At 33.5% G+C, this 26253-nt stretch overlaps 1 protein-coding gene across 4 annotated transcripts; it reads left to right on the plus strand.

Annotated features, from left to right (window-relative positions):
• Positions 1–1095: 1095 nt before the first annotated feature.
• LOC120340235 (ikaros family zinc finger protein-like) lies at positions 1096–25777 on the plus strand. Of its 4 annotated transcripts, none has more exons than XM_078110902.1 (12): positions 1096–1184; positions 1524–1678; positions 16899–17157; positions 17863–18036; positions 18592–18729; positions 18918–19085; positions 19421–19588; positions 20206–20313; positions 20611–21203; positions 21495–21552; positions 21956–22086; positions 22267–25777. In XM_078110902.1, the coding sequence occupies exons 3-12, from the start codon at positions 16977–16979 to the stop codon at positions 22942–22944; spliced, it is 2397 nt and encodes a 798-aa protein (XP_077967028.1). In that variant the 5' UTR covers positions 1096–1184; positions 1524–1678; positions 16899–16976; the 3' UTR covers positions 22945–25777. The 4 variants fall into 4 exon arrangements, with proteins under 4 accessions (XP_077967028.1, XP_039264478.1, XP_039264477.1 ...); XM_039408544.2 differs by lacking the exon at positions 1096–1184 and adding an exon at positions 5872–5920 and having other exon boundaries at positions 1482–1678; XM_039408543.2 differs by lacking the exon at positions 1096–1184 and having other exon boundaries at positions 1483–1678.
• Positions 25778–26253: the final 476 nt, after the last annotated feature.

The following is a 26253-nucleotide window of genomic DNA, read 5'->3' on the forward strand; positions in this document are numbered from 1 at the left end:
AAAACTTTCTATAAATATCACTCATTACACAGATCACTTCCCTTTGATATTTATTAGATTTTGTTGTTAGCCTAGAGTTAAATAAAATATATTTTCAGCTACAGACAAGAAAGTCCAACAACGAAAGAGAATACGAGATATTATATTAAACTTAAACTATATGATTCACTGTAAAATTCCTGTTAATTTTGCGATTTTTTAATAACATGACTAAATATGTTGTGTCGAGTATGGTATACGACTTAGTTGAGGCTCTGCCCATCATTGTTATAAGCACGGATTAGTATTCGCTCATATCAAAATCCCATCTTCATTATGTCACACTTTCTGGCTTGCTTGACTGTACGCAAATTAAACTTAAATCACCCTAATCGGCGATGACCAATGGTGTGCAATGGAGCATTTTTTACAAAATTTCCTGATTTCGTCTTTTACAACTTTGCGTACTCCATTGTACGCGGAAACTACTTTATGTTAAACGCGTTTAACCCAAGGTGAAAAATTTCGATTTATGTTTTTGTAACTGCACTTTTTCCAATTGGCCTTTAGTCTGACCTATAGCGCACGGTTCTTTATAAAAAAAAATCACGTATTTTATTGTTTTAATTTTATGGCATAAGGACTTTGTCGTACCCGCTAACCATATCATAATTAGTCGCAAATGTAGCTACGCTAAGGTGTCATATTTTTGATTAATAGGATACTATTATAGCGCATTAGTTCGGAAAACTGCTGGCTTAAAGCATAGACACAAACATGTACTATGAAGTCAGTAAGATTAAGCTGCATTCACTATGAAAAGAATGTAGCAAAATTGATGGCAATCTGACTTTGATTTTCGTATAGAGTAGAATAACTAACAATATTTTTGAAGTAAATCTATGCCACCTGGAGTTTCAACTGAACTGCAAGATTTATAATATTTTGATCCAAACAGGCAGTAGCATCCCAGTAATGAAACGCATCTGTAATATTAAGTACAAGGTTTAAAAGAGTGAAATTACTCATGTTATTTATAGAGAAGTGTTGTATTAGTTAGGAGCAGGGAATGCGTGTGCAGTCCTATTCGAAAATTTAAATTTTTTTTTCACTACATTAGCGTTCTCAATTTTTCTATCAAAGTAAATACATAATATTAATGCTTCATGACGCCATGATTATAATTTAAAAAAATATTAATTGTGGTAAGTATTGAATTACGTTAAATTAAACCCTGTATGTATATATATATAAGTATAAACAAAAGTATTCGTAGTAATTGTGTCAAGGCCAAGTATTTCTAATTCATTGGCCGGAGAGTTACAACAGTTGGTAATTAGACATTACTACTTAGCAGTAAAAAATCTAGAAACGAGAATGGAATCAAACAATATTAATAATTCCAATATATGAAGAAACAGACTTCCAATTTGAAATAGTGTGATAGAATGTGTTATAAAAAGATTACTCTGTGTAAGTGTTACCTCTGTGATGTTTTTACAGTGATTTCCTTAGCTATTTAAAATATTTTCAACCATTAACAGCCGATGGTCAAAAATAATAATCAAAGATCCAAAAGTGGACAAGCAGAATTTGATGAGAAATTTCAGGCTTGTGAATCATTTATTCAAGGTGTCATTGTGAAATACATTTTAAGTGTCATAAATTGTTAGATGTATCACGTGCAACTTGTGAAAAGGTAGGAACTGGATTTGAATTTTTGTCGTTCGTCTTCCAATTTGATAACGTTTATTCAAAGTAAACTTCTCTCGTTTTGAGTTTTTTCTCATTCATACGAAATGACATTGTCTCCCAAGCCAAGCCGTCGAAACAATAAACACGAAAGTATTAGATACATTCTGGTATAAAATCGAATGATCAAAAGGTGATTACCAAACGAAACAAAAAAAAACAATACGTTCCCGACATCCATACCTTCCACTGGCTCACACAATGTTTATTTATTGCGATTACAAGATCCAGTGCCATGGCGTACCGGCCGATCACAGTCCCTATCTAGATTAAGTATGGTAAAATTGATGTATAGATGCCTAGAGGCAAAGCTTAGAGTGTCTGGTTGGAGTTGGAATTTATTTCTGGAATTCGTCGTTTCTTCTTTTTTTTATTTATGTAAATGATCGCATACTTATGTATTCGACCCTCAACGATGACATGTGTGATTTCGCATTTATATTATCACAAGATATACCTTTTTGAGGAGGTTTATCTGACTTCACACTCCATCTTTAATCATTTTTGAACGAACATGACAGGGTGGTAATTTTGACAGTAAAAAGTTACGTGACCAAAATACATAAGATGGCGTATAAAGATATTTAATACGAAGGAAGTGTAACATTATACTTAATTCGAAACTATTTCCCTTAACTTGAAATTTGTTGAAAAAATACTTTATTTTTAGTTTTATTTAAAATAGATAAAAGCGTATAATTTGCTCTTTGATTTTAAATTTTATTGTAGCTTGCTTATCAACGCTTAGCAAAACTCAAAACAGATGAGATACACCATAATGATATTTACTCAATTATGTCTACTTTTATACTATTTTGACATTCTTGCTACACGGAAGTATAAACGTTTTAGGTTTAATAATTTTATTCTGTATAATTTATAAAATGCTCCATGATTCATATTAAATGCAATGTTGCCAGTTTGACATTTTGAATCTAATTCAGGAGTTTTTCAGAAGTCAGAAAGATATTTTTCTACAGTCATTTACGATTCAAACCTAGCTTAAAATCTCTTACAACTTCAAAATACTTGAGTATAGAAACCAAGTAAGATCACAGATAATGAAGTATAGTTATTAGAAGCATAAACTGTTGGGTAATTTTCACCTCAAAGTGAGAATTCATGGATAATTGATAAAAGATAAAAATATTTTTTCAATTTTACATATTTGTTTACTTCAATATAATTTGTTTTGTCAATCAGAAGTCTGTCGTTTGCTATAGTACATGTGTTTTCGCTTTTCATTGACGACACTATTTTAATCTTTGATTGTGTATTTTTATTGTTGATTCAGATACGAAATCAACCTAATCTTTCAAAAAACGCTGATTGGTTTAAACAAACCGTGGCGTGCCTATCCAATTCAATTACGTTTTAAATCCATAGTCATCGACGAACGGGAATGTTGCTATATAAGTTTGATTTACATTTGCGCTGCGCCACTATAGCGTGATTTAACAAGAGGCAATGCTCAGTCCAAAGATTTAAGATGTCAGATTTGTTTTTAACAAGTCAATTTAGGTTAATTTTTGATACAAGCTATATATAGATTATTCAACCATAAGTGCAGATTTTCAATGTTTAAGATTGGATGACTAAAATTATCCGAAGAGATATCTCTTAACGGGTCAACGAATCTGAATCGAAAACAAATATATGTATATATTACAACCTTCAATACCACAGTCCAAATGCATCCGTATTGTTGCTAAATAATTTAGCGCAATCTTGCAAAAAATTCCAAGTTACATCAAAGGCGAATTCAAATTTATTTTTTGTCTTTCTTGCTATTTGACTTAAAAGCAATTTTCTCGATTTTCAACTTTCCTCAAACCTTTTATCCTCCATCAAGCATGATATATTGAAAAATGTTTTTATCGGTCAAAAACACAAACTGTTAAAAATTCCACTGCCGCAAATTGTATAGAATTGTGATCCGCGGTCGCATTCCATTTGGTAATTTTGATTCATGTAAAATGAAAGATTTCTATCTATTGACTTTGGCGGAAAAATTGTAGATTAGATAGAAGTAAAATGAAAGTCATTTTCATGACGATGCACCTTGCATTCTTTGGTATGCATTGTCGCCAATAAAATTTGACGGAATAGTGATTATCGTATGTCATTCTGTTGCAATGTACAACGGCACAACAGCAAATATTAATCGCAGTACATATGCAGGAGCTTTGAAGAAACGTTTTTGTATCTTAGAAGTGCCTCGAACTAGCGAGACACTTAAAGTAAAATGCAAATTCAAATTAAACAAACAGCATGTTGTTATAATCTGCTATTTAATCAATTTGATAAATCTTGGCACTGCACAATGCTGATAGTTAGTGACATATCTTTTGGTCATTTCCAATTATCAATCGTAACGCCATTACTTGGTGAGAACATTGTAGTTTGTCGAATGAAATATAAGGTTTTGATCGGAACCATATCCCATACATTTTTGTCAGTCTGCGGCGTGAAGGCGTGTACACGGTGCCATCTCCGATATCGATGACGCCTGAGGTCGCCTTTTCCTATAGGATGCCAGTAAACTTTGGATTGGATAACGCCCCGAGGGTCAGACTGTGGCATATTTCGGAACCCGTCAACGCCTCTTTACCTCAGGTAATAAGTTATAGCATTTGATACAGAGAGCTATTGCATCGTCCAGTATCACGGAAATCCCGAAAACCTGGCCGACCTATCGGTAGCAATATGTTCCAACGGTGGGAAATACTCCGCTTCTTACTTAGGTTGTTTTATAATTAGCAAAAACCTAATATGTGAACGATACAAATCAAAATATAAGTACGGAAGACTATCAGCGCTCGTATGTAAACACGTTCAGAATAACGACTTTTGATACTTTTCGACCAAAACATTTGAGTCTTGTATTCTCGCTTAGCTCGACTAGCTTTTTCACAAGAGTGCATTATTTCACAACAGCAATCGTGTTAGGGAAGTTTTTATTGATTACGATGAAAGAACACCCGACGCTAATGCCCAAAAATCGTGTCCTAATTTGTTTTATTGAATCACGACTCCAATGCAGTATGCTGCGTTTCATGCTTATTGGTGTGTATTAGCCCGAAGTTTGCCATAGGTGCTTCACAGCATTAGGCATTGAGCAGCACTGAGCTGGTGTAGAATGATTTTAGTGCTGACAATAAGTATTCAATCTATGCGCAATTATACATACTCGTGAATATTATATTACCTAAAACCTTCTCCAGAGTCAGGTGAGGTGAATACAACGCGGCATTTAGAAATATGTTGTGTGTATTGTATGCGTATTGTCATTTCACGTTTCACTTTTGTCAGTTCAGAGTGATTTTATGCCAAACATCGTTGGTATACCCCCTTTTCTCATTAGTGCCAAATGGTTTTATAATTCATTTTAAATGTTGACCACCCATATCGTATGATATGTACCGGTATATATGTTTCAAAAAAGATATAGTATAGTTTTTGTGTTGCTCTTAGTAATTTTGTTAGACCAACCTCGAGGAAAAGCCTGCGAAACATTCTTAAATACAATTATGAGCGAAACACATCGTCAGTATCGTGCCGCGTTGTCCACATAATACGAATTATTAAACGACGTACCAACGGTTTCCCGTTTCACAGTACCTGGGTAAAGTACATTTTTATTAATAAATTGGAACCTTGAACCTCCGATAACTATTGTAGGATAAAGCATTATACATAATTGCAACCATGTGGACTTAATATCCGCGTCAACCGATATACGTTGCTTATTAGTCTAGTGTAGTCTAACTCCTAGTTGCTGGCGGTTAGTAATGTAGCGAAGCTCAGCTGTATCAGACTTAATCAAAAGCTACTTTTGTTGAAGTTAGTAATTAATGAACTGATATGTAAACTGAATTTACCCGTCTTTCATATTATCACACAATTTGTATTCTCCGAGATATCAACTGCATTTTCTGATAATTTTAATCAACGGGTTGAAAATTCGTTGAAACTTTTGTCAGATAACGAGCAAAAAAAATGAAGTAAGATTGGGAGAACATTGGATCTCTATGAATATATAAAGAATAAGAATCGAACAAAAATTAGCCATCAATTTTGTAAATGCAATATACGTGAACTAAGATTAGAAAGTATGTAACCATTGTGATTTTTTGTCAGATACAAAGCGTTGGGAAAATTCCAGTAGTAATCCACCGAGAGGAATTGTGTGAGTAAAGATCCTATTGTCAATTTCAAACAGAGCTCAAATGGCATCTGTCATTGAAGTATATTTTTAAGGTATCAAATTCACTCAAAACTAGCGTTGCGATGTTTTGTCCGTACATGTGGTTTAATTTTATTGATTTAGAAAAAAACTGCCCGCCATTTTGTTTTTAGTATGAAAATTATTTACAAAAAAATAGTCTGAATTTGTTCTTCGATTTTTTGGAAGTATAATCGATAAATGTGTATTGGAACTTGCCCAATAATTGGTGTTTGATGTAATAGATTGTCTCCGCATGCAATTTCGCATGCGTTTGAAATAGTGTGGTTATGTTGTTTAAAATCGATGAAGCTTAAAACATAGATAGCTTGTTATGAAATAGCATGGATTATCTTTGAACAATGCATTATCGATTTCAACTACAAGAAGATAATATAGATATAATATTAATTGACATTTCGTGATGAAGGTGAATAATACTCCTTGTCGTATAGTGAGAAACTATATTAAATGAAGAAGATGTCCGGATGGCTCTGTTTTTTATCCTAATTGCGCTCAGTTGTTCCCCACGTACGCGTTCATACAGCAATTTTATTCAAATAATTCTGTTCATATGTGGCACTTTTTGTAACTGTATTGTGTAAACAAGTAATTGAAATGTTTTTTTTTATCTTTCTTGCAATCAGGCATAAATATGCATACTTATACGTATCAATGACATATTTTATTTACCTTGTGATAAAAACTTCACTTATCACAAGACAACTGCAAATACATAGAATCCGTCCGATTACGGATAACCGATTTTAAATTGACTCTGCCACATTTAAAAGTTAATTCAAGCACGTTTTCTTTTTTGGTCAATGAAAAAAATTCACCGATTAAGAAGCTGCCTTAGAAGACCCTTCATATTAGTATAAAACATGAGATTTGAAGTCGGTTCATTTAAAATGTCGAAATTGATAAATGCCTATCCTATACCAATATATATGTCTATCAGTCACGTCTTTGGAAAAATGTCAAAACTCCGTTTGAATAGAAAGTACTAAGAAACATCGAATCAATATATTGAACTATAATATATAGTTCAAAATAAAAAAAATATTCCGAACGTTATATTGAGCATACATATTGCTCAAGCAATAAGATAAATGACTGTTTAAGCGGAATCGTCCGCTATCTAACTATTTCTTGTCCAGTGTCATTACGAAAATTTACAATCTTTATCTTTTGGCTTGACTAAGTACAAGAAAACTGCGTTATACAAGAACTTTGTTCATTGTCTCGCATTTAATAAAGCACTCTATTGTTTTGACCTCACAAAAATGGTTCAAGCAAATACAGAACGATAATGTATTTGTCACGTCATAACGTTTTTAGCATATAAATTGTATGCAATGCTAAATTCGTAATTAACATTGAATATATATGGCGTTCAATACAAAGGATATATCGCTTGTTTTATTATTTATACAGCAACTTACGATATCGCCTCACTCTTGAGTAATTTGAATTGCCAAACAATAATTACAGATTTTTGTATTGTGGCAATCTATGGTCACCAGGAGAAATATTTCAGAAATACGAAATGTTATACACAAACATGCACTGCAGGCTTTTACTCCACTATAAAAATGGAACATCAGCAAGGAAGTATGTTCCTTGCGTCCCCCTCTTATTTACTAGTTGTAATCCAAGCTTTCGCCTTTTCAACTTCAATCGCTCTTTTGTGTTTGATATGATTCCGAGCTCTGTCCTCGACCGTTATGTTTGACTCTTGAAAATAGCCAAGGAAACAATAAGAAGAGATTGGTCCGTGAACCGTAAGATCTCGAACGTGAATTTTCTCAATGCCCGGAAATTAGTAATAATAATAAAAAGAGCATTGTCGGGGTAACTTCGACTTAGACGCTGTATGATTGATTATTTGTGTTTCGGCTTTACGATTAAGTGTATCTGAGCTATTAGGTGTGAAAGTAGTATTCGTTACAAATGCCTGTAACGTGTCACGGTCATTGGGACAGGAATTATTCAGAACTTAAAACCAGAATATTAGGCGACGTCAAAATCACGATTACAGGGTAGTCGTTTCCAGTGGATTGTCTATTAGAATAGTTGAACTGTCTCGTAGTTATGAATTCGATCACTCTTGTTGAGTTATCGTTATACTAAATCGAATTTATTGATGAGGATTTGCTTTCCCTTCGAGTACAGTATTATCAAATTGGTAAAATCGACATTCAACTTATTTTCTTCTCTCATAACTTTTGCCAACTCCCCAAAAATGTACATTTTTACATTTTCGGGTCATCGTGCATAATAAGTTTTTGTCATTGGGCATAGCTTTTAGTGTTTTCACACAAATTCAAGTAATCCAAACTACCGCTTAAGTCATTAACGCGATAAACTAACATTTTGTGTTATGGAGGAAATTTTGCTTTTCGTTATCAAGGTAATTAGAAAGGTAAACCTCACCATAAAAGTGTTCCCACTGTTATATGCAACTCTGTCCAAGACCTTAGACTCATAGAGAATACGTCAATTGGGAAATTTCGACAGAAACAGATTTTCGACCTTACAAATATGTCAGAAAGTAAACTGAGATGTTTTTTCATAAGCAAGCTTACATAAAATAAAAACATTGCGTTTCCTGTCGCATGAACGTATTTATCACTTCCAACGGTATGCATCGAATATATTGACGAATTATTCTTCGTATTGAATTCACTCAATAATCAATGTCTCACATTCAAAACATACCACTTAGTTATAATATCCATTCATGAAACAACCCAATAGGGAGTTGTATTTGTAAAACAAGTGGGGAAGTCAAGTTAGTCGAATTCTGTTTAATCCAATGCATATTACTGAAGGTACATAAGCTTCAAGTAAGACTACTATATCACTGTGCCTATATGAGTCGGACTATGTTCTAGGAACCGATTTGTATCCATATTATAAAGTTGTTAGATCTTCTGATATTTTTATCTACAAAGTAGTTCCCAATCCGATGATTTGCTTGAAAAGTTGAAATCTTTAAATAAACCAGCCAAATGGTATCTATACCAGAGACTGCCTAAAATTTGGAGAATGATACAACATGCGTCTGGCGGAAACTTTCGTATGAGTTACTCAGTAAACATATTTGTTCACATGAGTAAGATCTTGTATTACCCCATAGCTAGGTTTGTAAAGTCGTCTTTGCGATTTTGAAATCTTCCTGTAAACCACCGACCGGTTGGGAAGCACTACTCTACCGCTTTGTGTGTGCTGCTGTCATCATGGCTTACAACAAGACTTGGACGTTGCTTTGGCTTGTTTATGTATGATATCGGGCTTGTTTAAAACTGCATCAAGGAAGCAGGGATTGGTGTTCGCATCTTCTGATGGATGTATTTTATTTCTATCTCAAGTTTACCAGGCCCTAACTATGTAAATATCTACATCCACCATCTATTTGAAAAAGCAATATCGATAGTAAATAGGAAAGAGCTCAGTAAAACGACCAAAAAAAAAACTTTACACTTTCTTACTCATTCTTAAAATTGTACTAGCATAAATACAACAGGCATAAAAAGATAATTTTTCTTTTACAATTTGAATTGCCTCGCTAAGAAAGCGACGTTCTAACGGTGGATTACAAGTTCAGACACAACGGCAACATAGCAATGTCGACAACAGCGTAAATGATACTCCGATTTGGAATTCAAGTACTTGCCTGAAATTGGCGTCCATTATTAGTGGAGGAATAATGCATATGAATTGAATGTTCGTTCTAAATTTATGTTCCTATAATTTTTAACTTAACAATATGTGCTTTTGCCACTCTTTTCTAGTTGATTGAATTACTTTTATTCAGTCGTACTATTTACCAGCGTTAAAAATCGATTTTTAAGTTGACATTTAAGTTGTACTTTCGACATTTTTTCAGTCGATCAGACATCGGAAATAATACGAATTCAGTGAAATTATTTGCTTGATATTTAATTAATTAGTAAAAGGGGCAACGCAGAATCCAATTTTTAGTCGTAGCATGGCTTTACATATATACAAATATATATGAAATTTTGAACACATTATAGAGTATTTTACATTCTTAGTCTATTTTTCAACATATCCTATCTACATGCCATTACATATAGGTTGTTGAGATATATTTTGCCTCAGAATATTGGAAGTAAAGAGGAAAAGTGGAGAAAGTCGCTATAGTAAAAAGTTACGTGATACAGGTGAAAGATGAGCAGATACCATAGATTAATTGTTACGGTGCTAACATTACATCGACAACAACTAGATTTTTTTTTTTTTTCATTTTTATGATACAACTAAAAATTTTACTCAAGTAGTGCAGTATTTGCGGTATTATTCGAAACAAAATTTTTCGCTAATAAAAAGTATTAGTCCGAGGCAACATTTGATGACGCCGTACTGTTTTACCATAAATGGATGATTTTCATAAAAAAGACTGTCGGGTTGTAAATTTCCATTATTGCGGGATAATAATGTTGATACTTCAGTTTGTAATTTATACAAAAAAAAATGGTATTAGCATTTTTTCTTCAAATCATCTTCTTATACACAATACTGTAACATCGGGCGACATGGGAAGCATGCACAACCTAATTCCTCAATATAGGAACATTTCCGTTTTGCGCGGTATCCCTGAGGTTTCGATCATTTCGACATGATTCACTTTGCATATGAGCTATCGATAAACACGTGTGGAAATGAACTCCTAGTCATGATTTAGCACCAGTCCGTATTTGTGATTTTTATTGCGATAAAGCATCAATTTCTGAAGAAGATGTTTGAATGCGGAATATCAATACAGAAATTTCGACTTTTATTTTTGGTTGTTACATACTGGATTATTGGTAACTTCATGAATGTGCTAGCTGACATCTGACGCAACTAAATATTTTGGTATATCATAATAATTCAGGAACTATTTTATAAGATTAGTAGTAAGTAACCTGTTTCTATTGGAGAATTTGTAGATATATTATCTATTTGAAACAATAATGGTTTATTCGAATAAAGTTTTATAGCATGGAGTGAAAAAATCAAGCCAATACGAACAGAAAAAATTAATATGAGGTAGCGAACTCCACTTAAACGAAAGTCTTTGAAAAAACTTTTGATATAAAATTTCTTTGTATAGGTGGTGCAAGAAGATGATTAAAATATATAAAAGTTATATTCGATTTGAACACTTATGTAAGAATTGACTTCAAGTTTACCTATTAAAAGTAACTATGGAAACTGGTCGGGCAAGTATCGTTTCTGATCTATGATAGTCGGAGCGTAAAATTTAAAATTTGGTTTCAGCGCGACTTTGTTAAATTAGGCAAATCCTAAACCTAATGGTAGTTTGATTCGGTTGGTTTAGTTAGTAAACTATTACGACATAGATTCTTGCTTAACATTCGGATTTCGTACAATATTTAGAATTCCTTTACGCAAGCTATTTTTAAAATTCCCAAGCGAATAACACGGCAATTGCAACCGGGGACGAAAGTTTGGGTATTGGAGAAAAAGCATGTGGTTTTGCAAATATTTTACTTGGAGTGATACTTGAAAACAAAATCCAAGATGGAGATTTTGTTGTAATAAATATAGATCATGCGTGACTTAGGCGGTTATCATTGACGAAAACACAATTCATAATTGGAGGGATTCTGGCTTTTGTTATGGGGGTATTTTTTTAATCTTTTACATAATTTTGCAATCATATTTGTGCTGTATATTTGATGATAAATGTACTAACTTATCTATATGTAAAGTGTGAATATTACTTGTTCTGCACGAAATGCATTCATTGCGAAGTGCTTATGATATATAACAATAAATAAAAATTCTTTTACTTCTTGATTAGATGGCAGTCTAAACAGTTGCGGTAGCTTCAGAAGTATGTGCACCAAGATGGCGCACAACCTGAATATATTATGTGTATCAGGTCAGGGTTCAGGTTGTGCGCCATTTTGGTGCACATACTTCGGGAGCGCCCAATTACGTACTGAGAAATTTCGAAGTAAATCAAGAGCAGTTTAAATGCATTTGGTGGTTGTATGGTTGTCTATTGTCGTATAATGCTTGTCCCATTGATTGGACTAGCATGGTCGCCGACATGCTCCCGGCCAGGTCATATTTATCGCCCATGGTGTAATAAGTTTGGTAGGCTATATAAAACTCAAACGATGTCGGCCAATTCCAGTCTGGAACCTCATTTCATGTATCTCGTTCCAAAATATTAATAGAATCGTTTTGTTAGTCTACCTGCTTCTCACTATGTAGTAATATTTTAAAATTACCATATCAAGATCAAAATGCTTCCTGTTTACCCGTGGAAAATTTTCAATATTCATCTTTACTCTGACTAAATGATGATATGTATTTTCTGTAACATTTGTGTAGTGTGTGATGTTTATCAGTAATTATGATTGCAGAGTACTTTCAAAGTCCTGTATAGGTTGTCTAGTTGAAGATTTAGGATACGCCGAAAAGTTCCATATTCATAGCTAAAGAAAACCACATGAAATTCTATCACACCTTACTTTATTTACTACAGTACCTGTTACTCAATATAGCATTCAAATCAAATATCCGCATATGGAGTATATAATTTGGAAATAAGAACTCTCTAATTTACATTAGTTCTCCTCGCTTATAGAAATTCAAATTTTTTATAATTGTAAAAACGCTTGGTGTTACGCAGCTTTTGGTGTAATTTAACAGTAATTTGTTGTTTTCTTTAATTTCATTAAAATAAGTCAAGTGTGGGTACTGAATAATTCGCTCATGAGGATTGTTTTATCATTAAAAACGATTAACAAGAGAGATAGTTTTAATAAATATACTCTCGAAGTTACAAGTTCATTCCAGTTTATTTCACTGAAATGCCCAAGCGAACAAAGTAATTTGAGGCTTCCGCGAGCCAGTGGAAATTACTTTATAGAAATAGATTATACGGATGCACGTGAAAATGTTTAAAATTTAACTTGCTTTGTGGTGTAATAATATCAATTGGGTGTATTCAGCTTAATGTTATATTTATGCAATGATGCAACCTACCGCGCGACGTCAAGTTAAATACGCTATATGTTGCTAACACCAAAGGCAATACATTGAAAATAGACGTATTCTAGCGTTCCATTATTGAAAACAATGTACAAGTATTAGAATTTCCAGAGGAAATGCGCTTAGATTCGAATAGGATCGCTTTTTTATTAGAGTGAGATGGAAATATTATCAACAAAAAGAACAAACCGTGTCAAACGAGACGTAGTCCGATTTAAAAATTTAATTGGAGCTTGAAGATTGGGTTATTCAGCAAAAAGGGTAAACCTTAGTTCAGGCATAAGCATCGAGAATCAGCCATATGCTATGCTTTAATTGCAGTTTTTATTTTTTTCGTCTATTTAATCTAAATATAACTAGTATGTCGAGAGTTCCGACTGAGCTACCGCTATCGTTGTACCATGTACTTTATTTCTCTTGATTTTCTATTTTCAGTACTCACCGGTTAGCAGGAGTTGGTTAGAAACATTTTCACAACGTTACTATTACATACAAAAATAAAATAATGTACCACTTAGGCATGTTTTGGTTTTAATTTTACAATAAAATAAATGTTTTATATTGGTTCAAAATGAGCTTGCTCTTGTAGACAGCTTTTGCAAGACATGATGTCATAATTCATGTATATTATTCAAGGTTATTGGTACTCCATTAATGGCATTTTAACGCATAAATGTCTTTGAAAAGCGCGCAATTCATTATGTAATGGGCAATATCATGCTACATGAATTTATGCCACTCATTTCAATTGCTAGTTTGGTTAAAACAGTGTTTAAAATCTGCCTATATTTTTTCAATACGATTTTATGGAAAGAGTATGTAGCTTTAAAAATTACTTTTAGAGGGGTACTTCGCTAACAATTGCAATTGGCAGTGTGTGCGGTAGTCTGTGCACACAAATCAATCTGCGTCTACGCGACGCGTGATTCTCCGTATTCAAGCTAACTTTAAAAGGTAACTAGTTTAAAGCAAACGGTGGATAGGGGTTAAAAATAGCAGAATAAATATAAACGCTATTCAGTTCTGGATGAATCGTATTTGAGAATTGCCAGAAAGGATTACATTGTACAACAGAATGGATCATATCGCAATAAAGGTTCCGCTTTGCATCATGCTCGATTGTGCTCATTTAGGAAAAATATGTCTGAACGTAAGTAAGTAAAAATTTACGATAATCCCAAATAAATTGAGCCACCAATCCATGGGAAAATATTTTAGGAATTCATTTCTGACTCTTGGGAAATGATCTGCATTAGCACAATCCTATGTCTAATATAAATCTGGGATGGATATTATCTTATCATCTCTGATTTGGATGTGATTGATATTGTATTATGAATTCCCTTTGGAGATTTGATAAGTTGTACGAATTTAATTCCCATGGACAGTTTTTACTTTAAAATCATTTTTTATAAAAAAGAATGGTAAAAAAGAATAAATAAGACAGGCCCAGTGTGTAGTTAGTTATTCAAGTACAATTATGGTTTAGTGACAATTGATGATAACTGCTAACCATGTTTGTGCGATTATGCAAAGACAATATGTCTCCATAAAACCCAATTTCCGTTGTAAAGAAGACACTCCATTGTTCATTGGTTTCCAAATTTTCAAGAAACGGGAAAGGCTTCAGCAAATTTTTTTCAGCGAATGTAATTCCTATGCCGTAATTGAACAGCTGACAAAATTGTTTCCGTTATCGATTACAAAATAATACAAAAAAAATTTTAGGTTTGGATGTGGTTCACTAATTTGTTTAAAAAACAAATTTGTTTCAAAGCTGGACATACGTGCCTGTATTTACTGGTGAAGACAAAGAGTTTGTAATGTTATATCAGAGAGTTGGTTTAAAACGTAGCAATGTTGAGTGCATGAACAGAAAAGATATGATAGGCCTTACTCATTGTGGGAGATTTAATTTGTCAAAACGTGGTTAGTGTGGACAACATATTGGAAACCGTTATGAAATGACAATAATTTTTGTACGAAATAAACCTGAAAAGCTGAGATTGAAATTTGCACTCTTTAAATAAAATTTTATAAAAAAGTGCAAGGGGAAACATAACTTTAAAGTTTACGCAGCGTTGTACTCATATCCGCAGATACAATGAAGGTGCAGGTCAGCATAGAAATATGTTTGCCAAAATTTGATCACTATATTTATTAGTTTGTTTTATATCTACATTGGTATCGTTTTCCAGTATTAGTTTTAGGTCAATTTTTGGATATTTGTTTTGCAATGCACTCTTTATCGCTGGTTTTTGGTATACGTTTTCTCAAATATATCTGCCTTTTTGTCTACCATTCGTATTATTTTTCATTTCTAAAACTAAAATATGGAAATATCAAATCAGTATACTTGCAATAAATATTTGTATACTGCATTTATATTCGAATTTGCTACTTGAAATTACTATTTTACCGGTTAATCAAGGTAGTTCCTATTGCTTGAGTTAATTATAACGTTTAAGATGTTATTTTCAGATTAACATCTTTCAAGTTTTAATTTACACTATGAGAGTTTAGCGCGATCGCATTGTTATATTTCATTCAGCTATTTTGTGTACGTGACTAAATAAATGAAAATAATCTCGAGTAAGTGAAGAAGCAACATTATTTGGACTTATAATCACAACTGTGAATTGCTAGAAAGCAAGAATTTACGGCCACTTTTCTATATTGCAACTTTTCTACCGATAAGCGTTCAATCTGAATCCCGATTTATACTATCGGTAATTTCAATTTTGTTTCTATCCCGAGTATCAATCTTAACTACTCTTGCGTTTCCGCTAAAAACCTCTTCAACACAATTTTGCGTTTTTATTTCTCCATAAAACAGATGTTCAACAGAGTTCATTACAGACGTCCACAAGACTTCATCAATCTTACAGAGCAAATAAAAAAAAGCCAAACTAGGAACTCCGGTTTTGCTATACGGTACCATATTCTAATGTGAAATGTTAAAACAAAACACAGCTACCAGAATTTAAATTCGCCTTCACACTGGATTGTATATATGATTCATGCTTCATTTCATTTAACACATGGACGTGAATTATATCCTTACACTTGTGTGGCGTGGATGTGATATCTTGCAAATTGCCCCCAATATATTTGTCAAAACCGTCGCATTTAGGCACAATTCTTTGTATTTGGACTTGGTGTCATGCAGGAAAGTTTTTTTGTTGTTGCAATTATATAGATTATTGTTTTTTTTTTTAGTTTTTTTTTTAATTTACTGAGATTAAATTGCTAAAACGTAGCAACATAGCAAAAAGAATATATCTGCAGTTTTTAAGTCGTGATATCTAAATAAATGAATAAACTATAGGTTGCTACTTTTTAATTAATAAATTTTGAAACGGAAGAAAATACTTGGGTAATTTGAGTTGAAAAAATTACGTGATGAATACTTTAATATAAATTAATAATTTATATTTTCCAATCTTAATTGGTGACAACACGATCGGCTATTGATTTCTCGATGTTAATTTGTTTTTTAATTCTTAATTTATTCGCCTCGGCACTATTCAAGCCATTATTTCTCAGGATTTGTTCTTACAAAATCGATGAAAAACATAAAATGATTTATATGATGAATTGGCCATAACCCGTATGCTCTTACGTTAGTGCAAATTGAATGAATGCAACTTTACTGCCGCTTGAAGGTAATCACAAAACTGGCAATGGCGATTCAGTCAAATTTTTCATCCATCCGGTTCGAAAAAGTTTCGTCACTAGTTTTGAAGATGCATCTAAAAGCTTTAACGCAGATGATTAATTTATGATTCGGACAGTTTTTAAACGCTTCAAACTATTATAAAATGTGATTTTATCTATTGGCGCAAAGCGGAAATAATGCTATCTCTATTTTCTGTGTATTAATTAAGTGTTTTCATATTTTTAGAAATGCCATATTTATACATCTTTTTTCGCAATTCAAACTAGAATATTGCAAACATAATATTCACTTATTGAATTGGTAATGTCGGCATCAGTTATGAGTGCGGCACCAGCAATTATGCCACACGCATCACAAGATCCATCGATAAACGCACCTTCGTTGAGAGGTTCGCCAGATTTACAGACATCGAGAAGCGCAGAAGATAATCGTGAATCACCGAGTCCTACAATTATGGTGGAAAGCGACCCTTGCACTGAAGGAAGTGAGTACGCAAATTTTACTTATTTGTAATTGGAATTTTATTATTATTACACTGCTTAGTAAACAGAAGTAAGATCGTTTACAAATCGCGGGTATATAAGTTATCTTTCTAATGATAATACGTTACTTAATTCATTCCTAAAAATATGATAGTAATCAGTGGTATCTCGACAGTTTTTTTTTAGACAGTTTTCAACCGGTGTTCCGCCAGTCAAGGGGTTGGTTCTGCAAGTTTTCATTCAAATCTGATAGTCTATAATTCTGTATTATTATAAGTATATGGTTTTATTACAGGGGTTCCTCGACCCATTGAATGTTTCATTGGGGTTCCGCTACATCAAAAATGTGGAAAACCACTGGTCTAGATGTTTTTTAGAATTTATTGTTTACCAAGAATTGGATTGGATCAATTTATTTTTCTTGTCATTTATAATTTAATTGGCAAATATTTCGTTCTGCTCATCGGCATTTTGGAGATGTCAGACGATTATGAAATTTGTTTTATTCAAATCAAACGCCAAATATGGACAGAAAATAAGGCGACAGACAAATTTGTAATAATAAATATAAAATTAGCTGTTTTATGATGAAGTAACGTTTAATGTCAACAGAACGGATTTAGATTATTTTGTTGAAATTAATAATGTCTCACAATTAAAAAGTACTCAATAGAATAAATTAATATCTTAAAATGCAAATTTTACAGCAGAAAGTGGCACGGATACGAGAAATGTCAGCGACGATCGAACGACCATCACGTCAACATCGAAGAATGCCCCGCCCATTCCTGCACTCAAGCGTGATATAACGACCCCGCCTCCCTCCATAAGCAGTGATGCCAAATCAGAATCAAACTCAAGTCCGACATTTGTTCACGCAGGCGAGTCAAGACTTATAAGTTAAATATATAAACAGGAGAATTTTCTTTGACATATGAAAGCCGTTTTTGCATATCAGTATTGCTTTGGAAATTTGAACATTGCTGCTGTACTTTCATGTTCATAATTGCAATTATTGTTATTGTTTTTTATTAGATAACACTTGCATGCGTCATTTTATACTATTTTTTAGTGACTGGGTATGTGTATGTCTCATAACGTAGAGCCATCAGCTTGTTGTAATAGAAATGAAGCTCACAACCTATAACAATTCATGTCCTGATTTAAATATCTTTAGCATCTGATTCTTCATTTTGTCTTGTGAATTTATACGAAACACTATAAAAAGATCCCCTCCATATCATTGATATATACATGTCATGGTGCATCAGATTAGTTTGTTTGTTGCTTTCGGAATATATCATTTTATACACTCCCAAATTGAAGAACAACTTTTTTGAGTGTTTTTTGTGTTGTCTGAGGTAAACGGAGAGATTTGGTTTCCTGGGAATAGTTTGCCTTGGGATGATTCACATACTTTTTTTTATCTATCTCAGAATCGGATGTATCTAGCTCACCTATGCAACTATTAAAGAAAACCTCAAATGAAGATAGGAGTCGATTGCAAGGCAACGCGGTTACTTCGTATTCGATGTCAAGTCATATCCATGACGTCACAAAAAGCTCAAATGCTAGTACGTCTTTTACAGCGTTTCTATGATTTCGAAACACTATAATTATTTAGGACACATTTTATATCGCAAATTAGAAAAACCAAATAATCATCAAAGAATCATTTATACACAGTATCGTTGTCGATTAAATCACTATTATACCTCCAGTAAACACTCCATTAAAAACAAACAAACGTACATGTTTACAGGTCGTACCAGGATAGAACAAAACGTCGAAGAATCAGACAATGGTCAAGATTGCGAGAGCAAAGGTTCAGCTATTCATGGTAAAAACCTCAACCTCATATCTTGTGAAGATTGCGGGTTGATATGCGCCGGACAAAGTCATTACCAAGTTCATGTCCGGTCACATACAGGTACAAATATAATTTTGAAGTCTTTTTATTTACATTCGAGATTTTCATCGGGGCATATATGGGATTTTGTCTTACCCTGCTCCCTTGAAATTTTGGAATTTCTTGAAATCGTTTGTTACAGCAGAACTTATTACTCATAATTTCAAGTTTGCCATGATTTTTTCAGAAGCACCAGAATTTTTCAAAGATTGCGTCACATAATTTTAGTAAACGGAGTAATCTGTTAATTGAAAAATTAAATTGTTTCATGTAATTTATTTTTATTTCTCGAATAAAAAAATTAGGGTAATATCGGGCAGATTTATTTCATCGTTACTCACTAATTACACTTTTAGGCGAACGGCCCTTCAAATGTGCTATATGTGGAGTTGCTTTTACTCAGAAGGGAAATCTTCGCCGTCATTACAAAATTCATTCAGATGAAAAACCGTTTCAGTGCCCGGTATGCTCTTATAGGTGTAGACGTAGAGATGCTTTGAACGGACATATGCGAATACATTCAGGTATAATGTCATCTCGTTTGTGTTGCCTGTATGTTGCTCATGTTCAGCTCAGGCCTTAAGGACTTCAATGAAAAAATAAATTGTTATATCACAATATGGTATTACAATTGGTGCCTTACACAAAATGTAATTGTCCAACATTACTCAAAACGCATCTGAAATACAGAAACGACTGCTAGGCTTGCATTGTACCGATTGAGAAGGCCATATTTTTCCTGTACTTGAGTCTGAGACACCCAACACCAGTGTGCCATAGTATAATCTGCAACAGCATGCAATCTACCGTAACCAATTAATAACTAGTAAGAAAGTGCTTCAAGATCACATTACTGTATAAACATCGAAATGTAATATTTCATATATCTTTTATATATGTTTTGTGGCAAGCTGAAAAGCGGAGAAACTTATTGAGATCATTCTTTCCATTGTTGTGTGCTCTTTACTGCATAATTACTTCAATACATCATTCATTATTGTCTAATTACATTCTCCAAGTATGAACAAGACAAAAGTGCAACGGACAAACCAAGTTTTTTACATCCCAAACTGGTCAGTTTTGTACCTAATATTTGGATATGCCTATCACAAAATCATTATTGTCAAATTTGTCCATTCAGACGTCCGCCCTTACAGATGTGTGTACTGCGCACGAAGCTACAAGTCTCGTCAGTCACTGAAAGAACATGAATTTCAATGTCCGTATAAGAAGGACCCAGTTCTTCAAGGTAATATTTTATAGACAGCACAAAATATTTGCCAGAGTGTGGCGGCTTTAATTTAGACTTTTTTTTTAAATCCATCACTTTTTGTACTAATATCCAATTCATGTGCCCCCTGCTATGGATTTAGAGAAATTTGGATAGGTGTATTCATACCTGTCGTGACCAAGAAGACGAATATATTATACTAATATATGTTTAATATGAATGGACTACAAGAATTGAAGCATGCTGGCAAGTTTTCAAATCGTATATTGCGATTTTGTATTATTTAACTAATTATAGAAACTTATATTTTTCAAGTTGGGAAAACTTCCCCCAGTGAAAATCAGAAAACCAGCGAAGAACACCTTTCTCCGTCGATGTCCGACTCCAATCTCTCACCGAACGGATCAAAATCCAGAATGCTCCACAATACAGAGGAAAATGCAAGACATTCGAATTTGGCTGTTGCTGCTATTGGTGCACCAATGTCTCCTGGAAATGCACTTCAAAAGACCAATCTGCTGCAAATTGATCCATATTACATCCGCTCGTTGGCGGGTACTGATTTCAAAAACCATCCATCTATGACAAATATGTTTTCTCATGCCATGGGCTCAAGTCAACTTTCAAGTAGCAAGAGAAAAGCAACAACTCCACAAAAGATACCACGTTTTCACGATATGCCGGCGGGGCACCCTCTAATTCAGTTGCAATCAGCTTCATATGCAAGAGATGGACCTATGATTTCGCCTGTCTTCAAGTATTTAGAAAAAGACCGTTCATCTTCAACTTCTCCCAACTCGATTTCAATGCCGACCATGCCTCTGCCGTTTATGCCATCAAGCATTTTGAGTACCATGTTTCACCAGCAGCAACTACGTCAAGTAGCTGCGGCGACAGCGGCATTAAAGGTAGGCAGAAAAATCCTTTAAAATATATCATATTGGGCTATTGGTTGAAAAACAAAAATTTTGCATTGATAATATTAAATAAGTGCGCCAGAATCGCATTTCAAAAGCACGCAAGTTTCAACAATATTTACACGGTTAAGCATTGTACACAATTGAAAAAATTAAAACAAAATACTTTAGTTTGGGCCTTTTTAACAAATGAAAAGCTACTGTGTTTTATTTGCAGTTGTTTTATAGTTGAGGCCATCTCAATCTATCGCAGCGGTTAAGCTAATTCCTCTTTCTTAACAGCAGCAAGACGGACCTCTCGACTTTTCAGTCAAACCAGTTTCTAGTGAACAATCACACGGTAAGTTTCAAATAATAACTGTACCCATACAATCAATTAGTTACAGTTTCTAATTACAAATGCAACAAGTGACTCGTTGTATATACGTAAGTACATTTAACCTGCCCATTATATTATATTTATATATTTTTTTTATGCGATTGACAAGAGGTAGCAAAAGACTACTCAAAAAATAATAATAAAATGTTTAAATAGAATTCCACACAAAATTCCCCACGTGCCTGTTATTCTCAGAATTTGTAGAACAATCTGCTGACTACACAGGTATCTACATCTATTCCCCTGGTAGAGAAAATTGAAATGCAAATAGAAATGCAGGGCATGGTAAGTGCTGGTATACCGTAAAGAAGCTCAAATTATTTATACTGGATTCTGATTGACTATTTTATTGAATTTTCCGCAGATCTCCACAGAAAGGAATCTGGTGATCTGAGCAACGGAAAACTATCCGGAAGTGCTAAAAGAAAACGACCTCGTCCTCGCTACCTTAATGACAGGTTCATAGAATCAGAAATGGGAGTAAAACATAAAAAGGTGAGTGCTCGTGAACTGCCTTGGTATATTTTTACGATTTTTACGAAGATATGTTATTATATGATGATTTAAATTCGCGCAGTGAGTTTATTATTCTGCTAGTTTGAGTTCGGATAATTTGTTTTAAACTATTGCCGAGCAATAATAAAAAACAGATATTCAAAATCATCAAATATTCAGAATACTCGTGAAGAGCCGTCCTTGAATTCAAACGTTAAGTGCGAACCGGTAGATTCAGGGTGGAACCGGAATCCCGACTTTTCGACACTTGACCTCCGGAAACCCTCAAACCAATCACGAACTATTAATGGGGGAGAACGTGGGAGCAATAATCACTCGGGCGTAGAAGGAAGAAATACACCATCCCCTGAATCATCAACAATACGATCTGGCGACGCTTCTCTCAGCGGACTTCGTGTTTTCAGCATATCGAAAGAAGTAGAGGCAAGCGACGACAATATGAAGAATGCTAGTGAGATGAAAGCATATTTTTGTCAGCACTGCAGGTGTATTTTTCTTGATCACGTAATGTACGCCATTCATGCAGGATGTCACGGTTTCCAAGATCCCTTTGAATGTAATGTGTGCGGTTTTCAAGCCACTGACCGCTTTCAATTCCAGTCGCACATGACTCGAAGCGAGCATTATGGAAGAAGTGGATTTCCAAATTGTGGCCGCACCCCGACGATGCAACCTGAAATTCAAGATGGTGGATCGTCAACGGCTGCGCGGGAATATTTGGAATCTTTACTTGCTTATGGAAGAGGGAGTCTCCTGCAAAGAACAATAGCCGAAAATCTATTGAATGGCAAATCATATCAGGGCAACTCAAAAAAACAGAAAGTTACAACGCAATGAAAAAATAAACATAAAACCTTAGACTAGACTGGTCACAACTAACAAAACAATGTAGGTTTTTACAATGCGATTGCCATCAAAGTTAGCAGTAGCAATAGGGATGCACATAATTACCATGTGAGTTTCATATGCGGATTTTGTCTTATCATATTTCAAAGCTATTTTTATGTTTATTCAAGTGTCTTTGGTAAAATGTGTATTCATGAGTCACCAAGCTGTCTTTAATATAGGTAAAGTTTACGATTGTATCATATTTATACAAACTATTTAGTTGGGACACAAAACAAGCTAGCCGTATGGTTTAATTGTGATATTATTATCTGTGAAGACAATCAAGTGATATCGAAAAAGTATACAAACCAAATAGCTGCAAGCAAGAACAAACGAGAATTTTAATACAATGCGTGTTAAGAGTGTTACACCATTGCTTCCAAAATTATTAGCTCCCTTAGTATATCATAATATCGATTGGACTACATTCATTCACATTGTGGCTAAATCTGGCGTCTGTATTTGTCTGCGTCACATAAGAGTTGCCGGTTTAACAGCATTAGTGAGGCATCCGCCATGGGAAAATTTCAGTCCGGAAAGACCCCTGCAGCACGTCCGTACATTTGCTAATCTCATTTTGCAGTAAAAACTCTCTGTTGCAACTTATAAAGAAGTACCTCTATCAAACCCCCACGAATGGCTGTAAAAGTGCACATAATAACACTACCCCGTTAATATAACATTCTACCAAATATCAATTATTTAATTTTCATTTCTTCCAAGACAAATTCTGTGTATTTCCATTGTAAATATTACATACCAAAGAATAATTTCATTAATCTCATTAATGAAAGATTGTCATTTTTATTATAAAATGTAAAAAGAAGCTCTTAGGCGACATCTAAAAGCAGATTGTTTCTATGATGTCAACCTAGAGTGGAAAGTACAATACTTTTAGGAAATTTCAAGTTTCAACCTCACTCTTTGGCAGACATATATCACACAATTTCACCTATTTTTATTTGTTAAGTTTTGTTCGAAGCTTTCAATTGTTATATTAGAAGTTTCAACGCATTGTGCAATCGTTATATATTGTCTTAATTGAATTTATATATTTCCTCTTTTTCTTCTTCTTTCATGATATTGTTTCAATATTCATTGTTTCCATGGTTATCATTTTTAAATTCCATGCTTTAGGCAAAAAATATCAACGTTTCCAATTATATAATATTATATAACAAATATATTATAAGTATTTGTATAATTATTTCCAAAAAGTTTGTATTATATTTTCAAAAATAATACTATTGTACAAAAGTTGATTATTGAATACTATGCTTCTTACCTGGCAACCTGATACAAATTTTCAGTTTTAGGCCATTCACTTTACATAGATAGATAAAAGAACTCCTTTGAGTATATAAATGCCCTAAATAGAGTCACGAGCAATAAATAGGTGATGCCACCAACATAACTTTCCTTCCATTGATGATATTCATCAGTTTTTATCGTTACTACTAATTTGCGACACATTTTTGCTTGATGTTATTATTGTTTCAGATTTACAGAAATATTTTTTTGCATTGGCTATATCTTTTCGTGACAAATATTTAGCTTGTTAAATTTATGTATACAGGACAAAAGGTCAACGTCGTCTGTGTGATATAATGATACGTAGCCAAATGCCTTCAATTTCTTGCTTTTTTGTCCAAAGTTAATATAAATTGTTGTCTTACTTTTATCTGTCCAAAGTTATTTTAAATTATTGTTTTACGTGCATTAATCAAAGACATATCAACTCTCTATACCCGATAATGTATATTTCAGCAAATGTTTTCTTAGGCGCCTTCGGCGAACAGTTTCTGTCCAAGTTGTTATAAATTGTTGTTTTCCGAGAATTAATCGGAGATATATCAATGTTTCATACACGGTATTGTATTATCCAACAACAGTTTTCTTACCGAATTGCTTACCGCGTTATTGTGTAATTAAATATTAGGACCACGCCAAGTTTGCCTATTAATTAAACGTGTTCTTATGCGCAATCAACTTGATCTATTTATGTCGCACCCTTATCATACAGTGCAAGCAATTGCAAATAAGACTCCTTAAATATTCCCATATTTGTGCCTTTTTGTACGGGTGATGATTATTCGTTTAGAGAGTTTTAGAAATTTATTATATTGAATTTTTAGATTGTATTCATGACTTACAAGATTCATAATTATCGACGGTGTAATATTTTTATATTTCATTCAATAATATTCGATACTGTTAATTTTCGAGCCCGTTAATTTTGCACAAAAAAAGTCTCGGTTCACTCTTGAAACCATTCAAACTTTGGTGTCGAAAATCAATCAACTTTGAAAATTTCAAATAATTTAAATATTTTTACAGTTTCATGCAGACTTCATGCAGAAGTGCTTTTATCTGTATCTGCTTTAACTTTTGCACATCAATTCTAAAACGTTCAAGAAATTTAAAAAAAAACGTTATATTTCTGCAATCATTAACCATATTCATTTTTTAGGTTTCCTCTAGCTAGGCCAAGTTAGAGGATGAATGATACTATACCTTAGGTGAAATAGTTTCATAGGCATAGCACATTAGTTAAATATTTGATTATCATAATAACCTTAATAAAGTACTTTAGTCAATTTTAAGGGCGACTCATGCTTGGTTATAGTTAACTCAAACATGATCAGATGTCAAAATGAAAAAGATACGATTGACATCATAGTCAAGAACTGTGAAATCATTTTAAAAACATTCTCCTCATTTTTAATGTTCTTCTTATTCTTTATATGACAAAGGTATTGAATTATAACCATATTAGGATGTGTTTGTTGCAAAGAAATAAAGAAATTTTGATTAATAGTTATTCGATTAGACTTACCAATGAATTCAGTTAATTCAGAAGAACAACTTATTGAGTTGTACTAGATATATCTGACCTCATAAATCTTTCCAAGAAAGTTTGCTTAAAACAAGGTCACGCGCAATATTTCAAAAGTAAAAGACACCGTCACGAAATGTGTTAATGTTGATGCTTAGAAATTTTATTGAAGTCTTACAGCAATTAGACCATATGCCTATTTATTCAGGGGTTTCAGTACTAGAGTAGTGCTGGTGCTGGCTACGACTTCAGTGAACAGACAAGCTTCCTAAACGTAATATTCGAATACAACATGAAGCGTTCCATGTAATAAGTCTACAGACACGAATATAATATTTATTATCAAAATATAGTAAGACAGGAATAGATTTTACGACAGGAAATTGTTGACGACACGTCAATTTGATTTGAGAAATATCGAT

Source organism: Styela clava, chromosome 1, assembly GCF_964204865.1.
Source record: "Styela clava chromosome 1, kaStyClav1.hap1.2, whole genome shotgun sequence".
Classification (NCBI taxonomy): Eukaryota; Metazoa; Chordata; class Ascidiacea; order Stolidobranchia; family Styelidae; genus Styela; species Styela clava.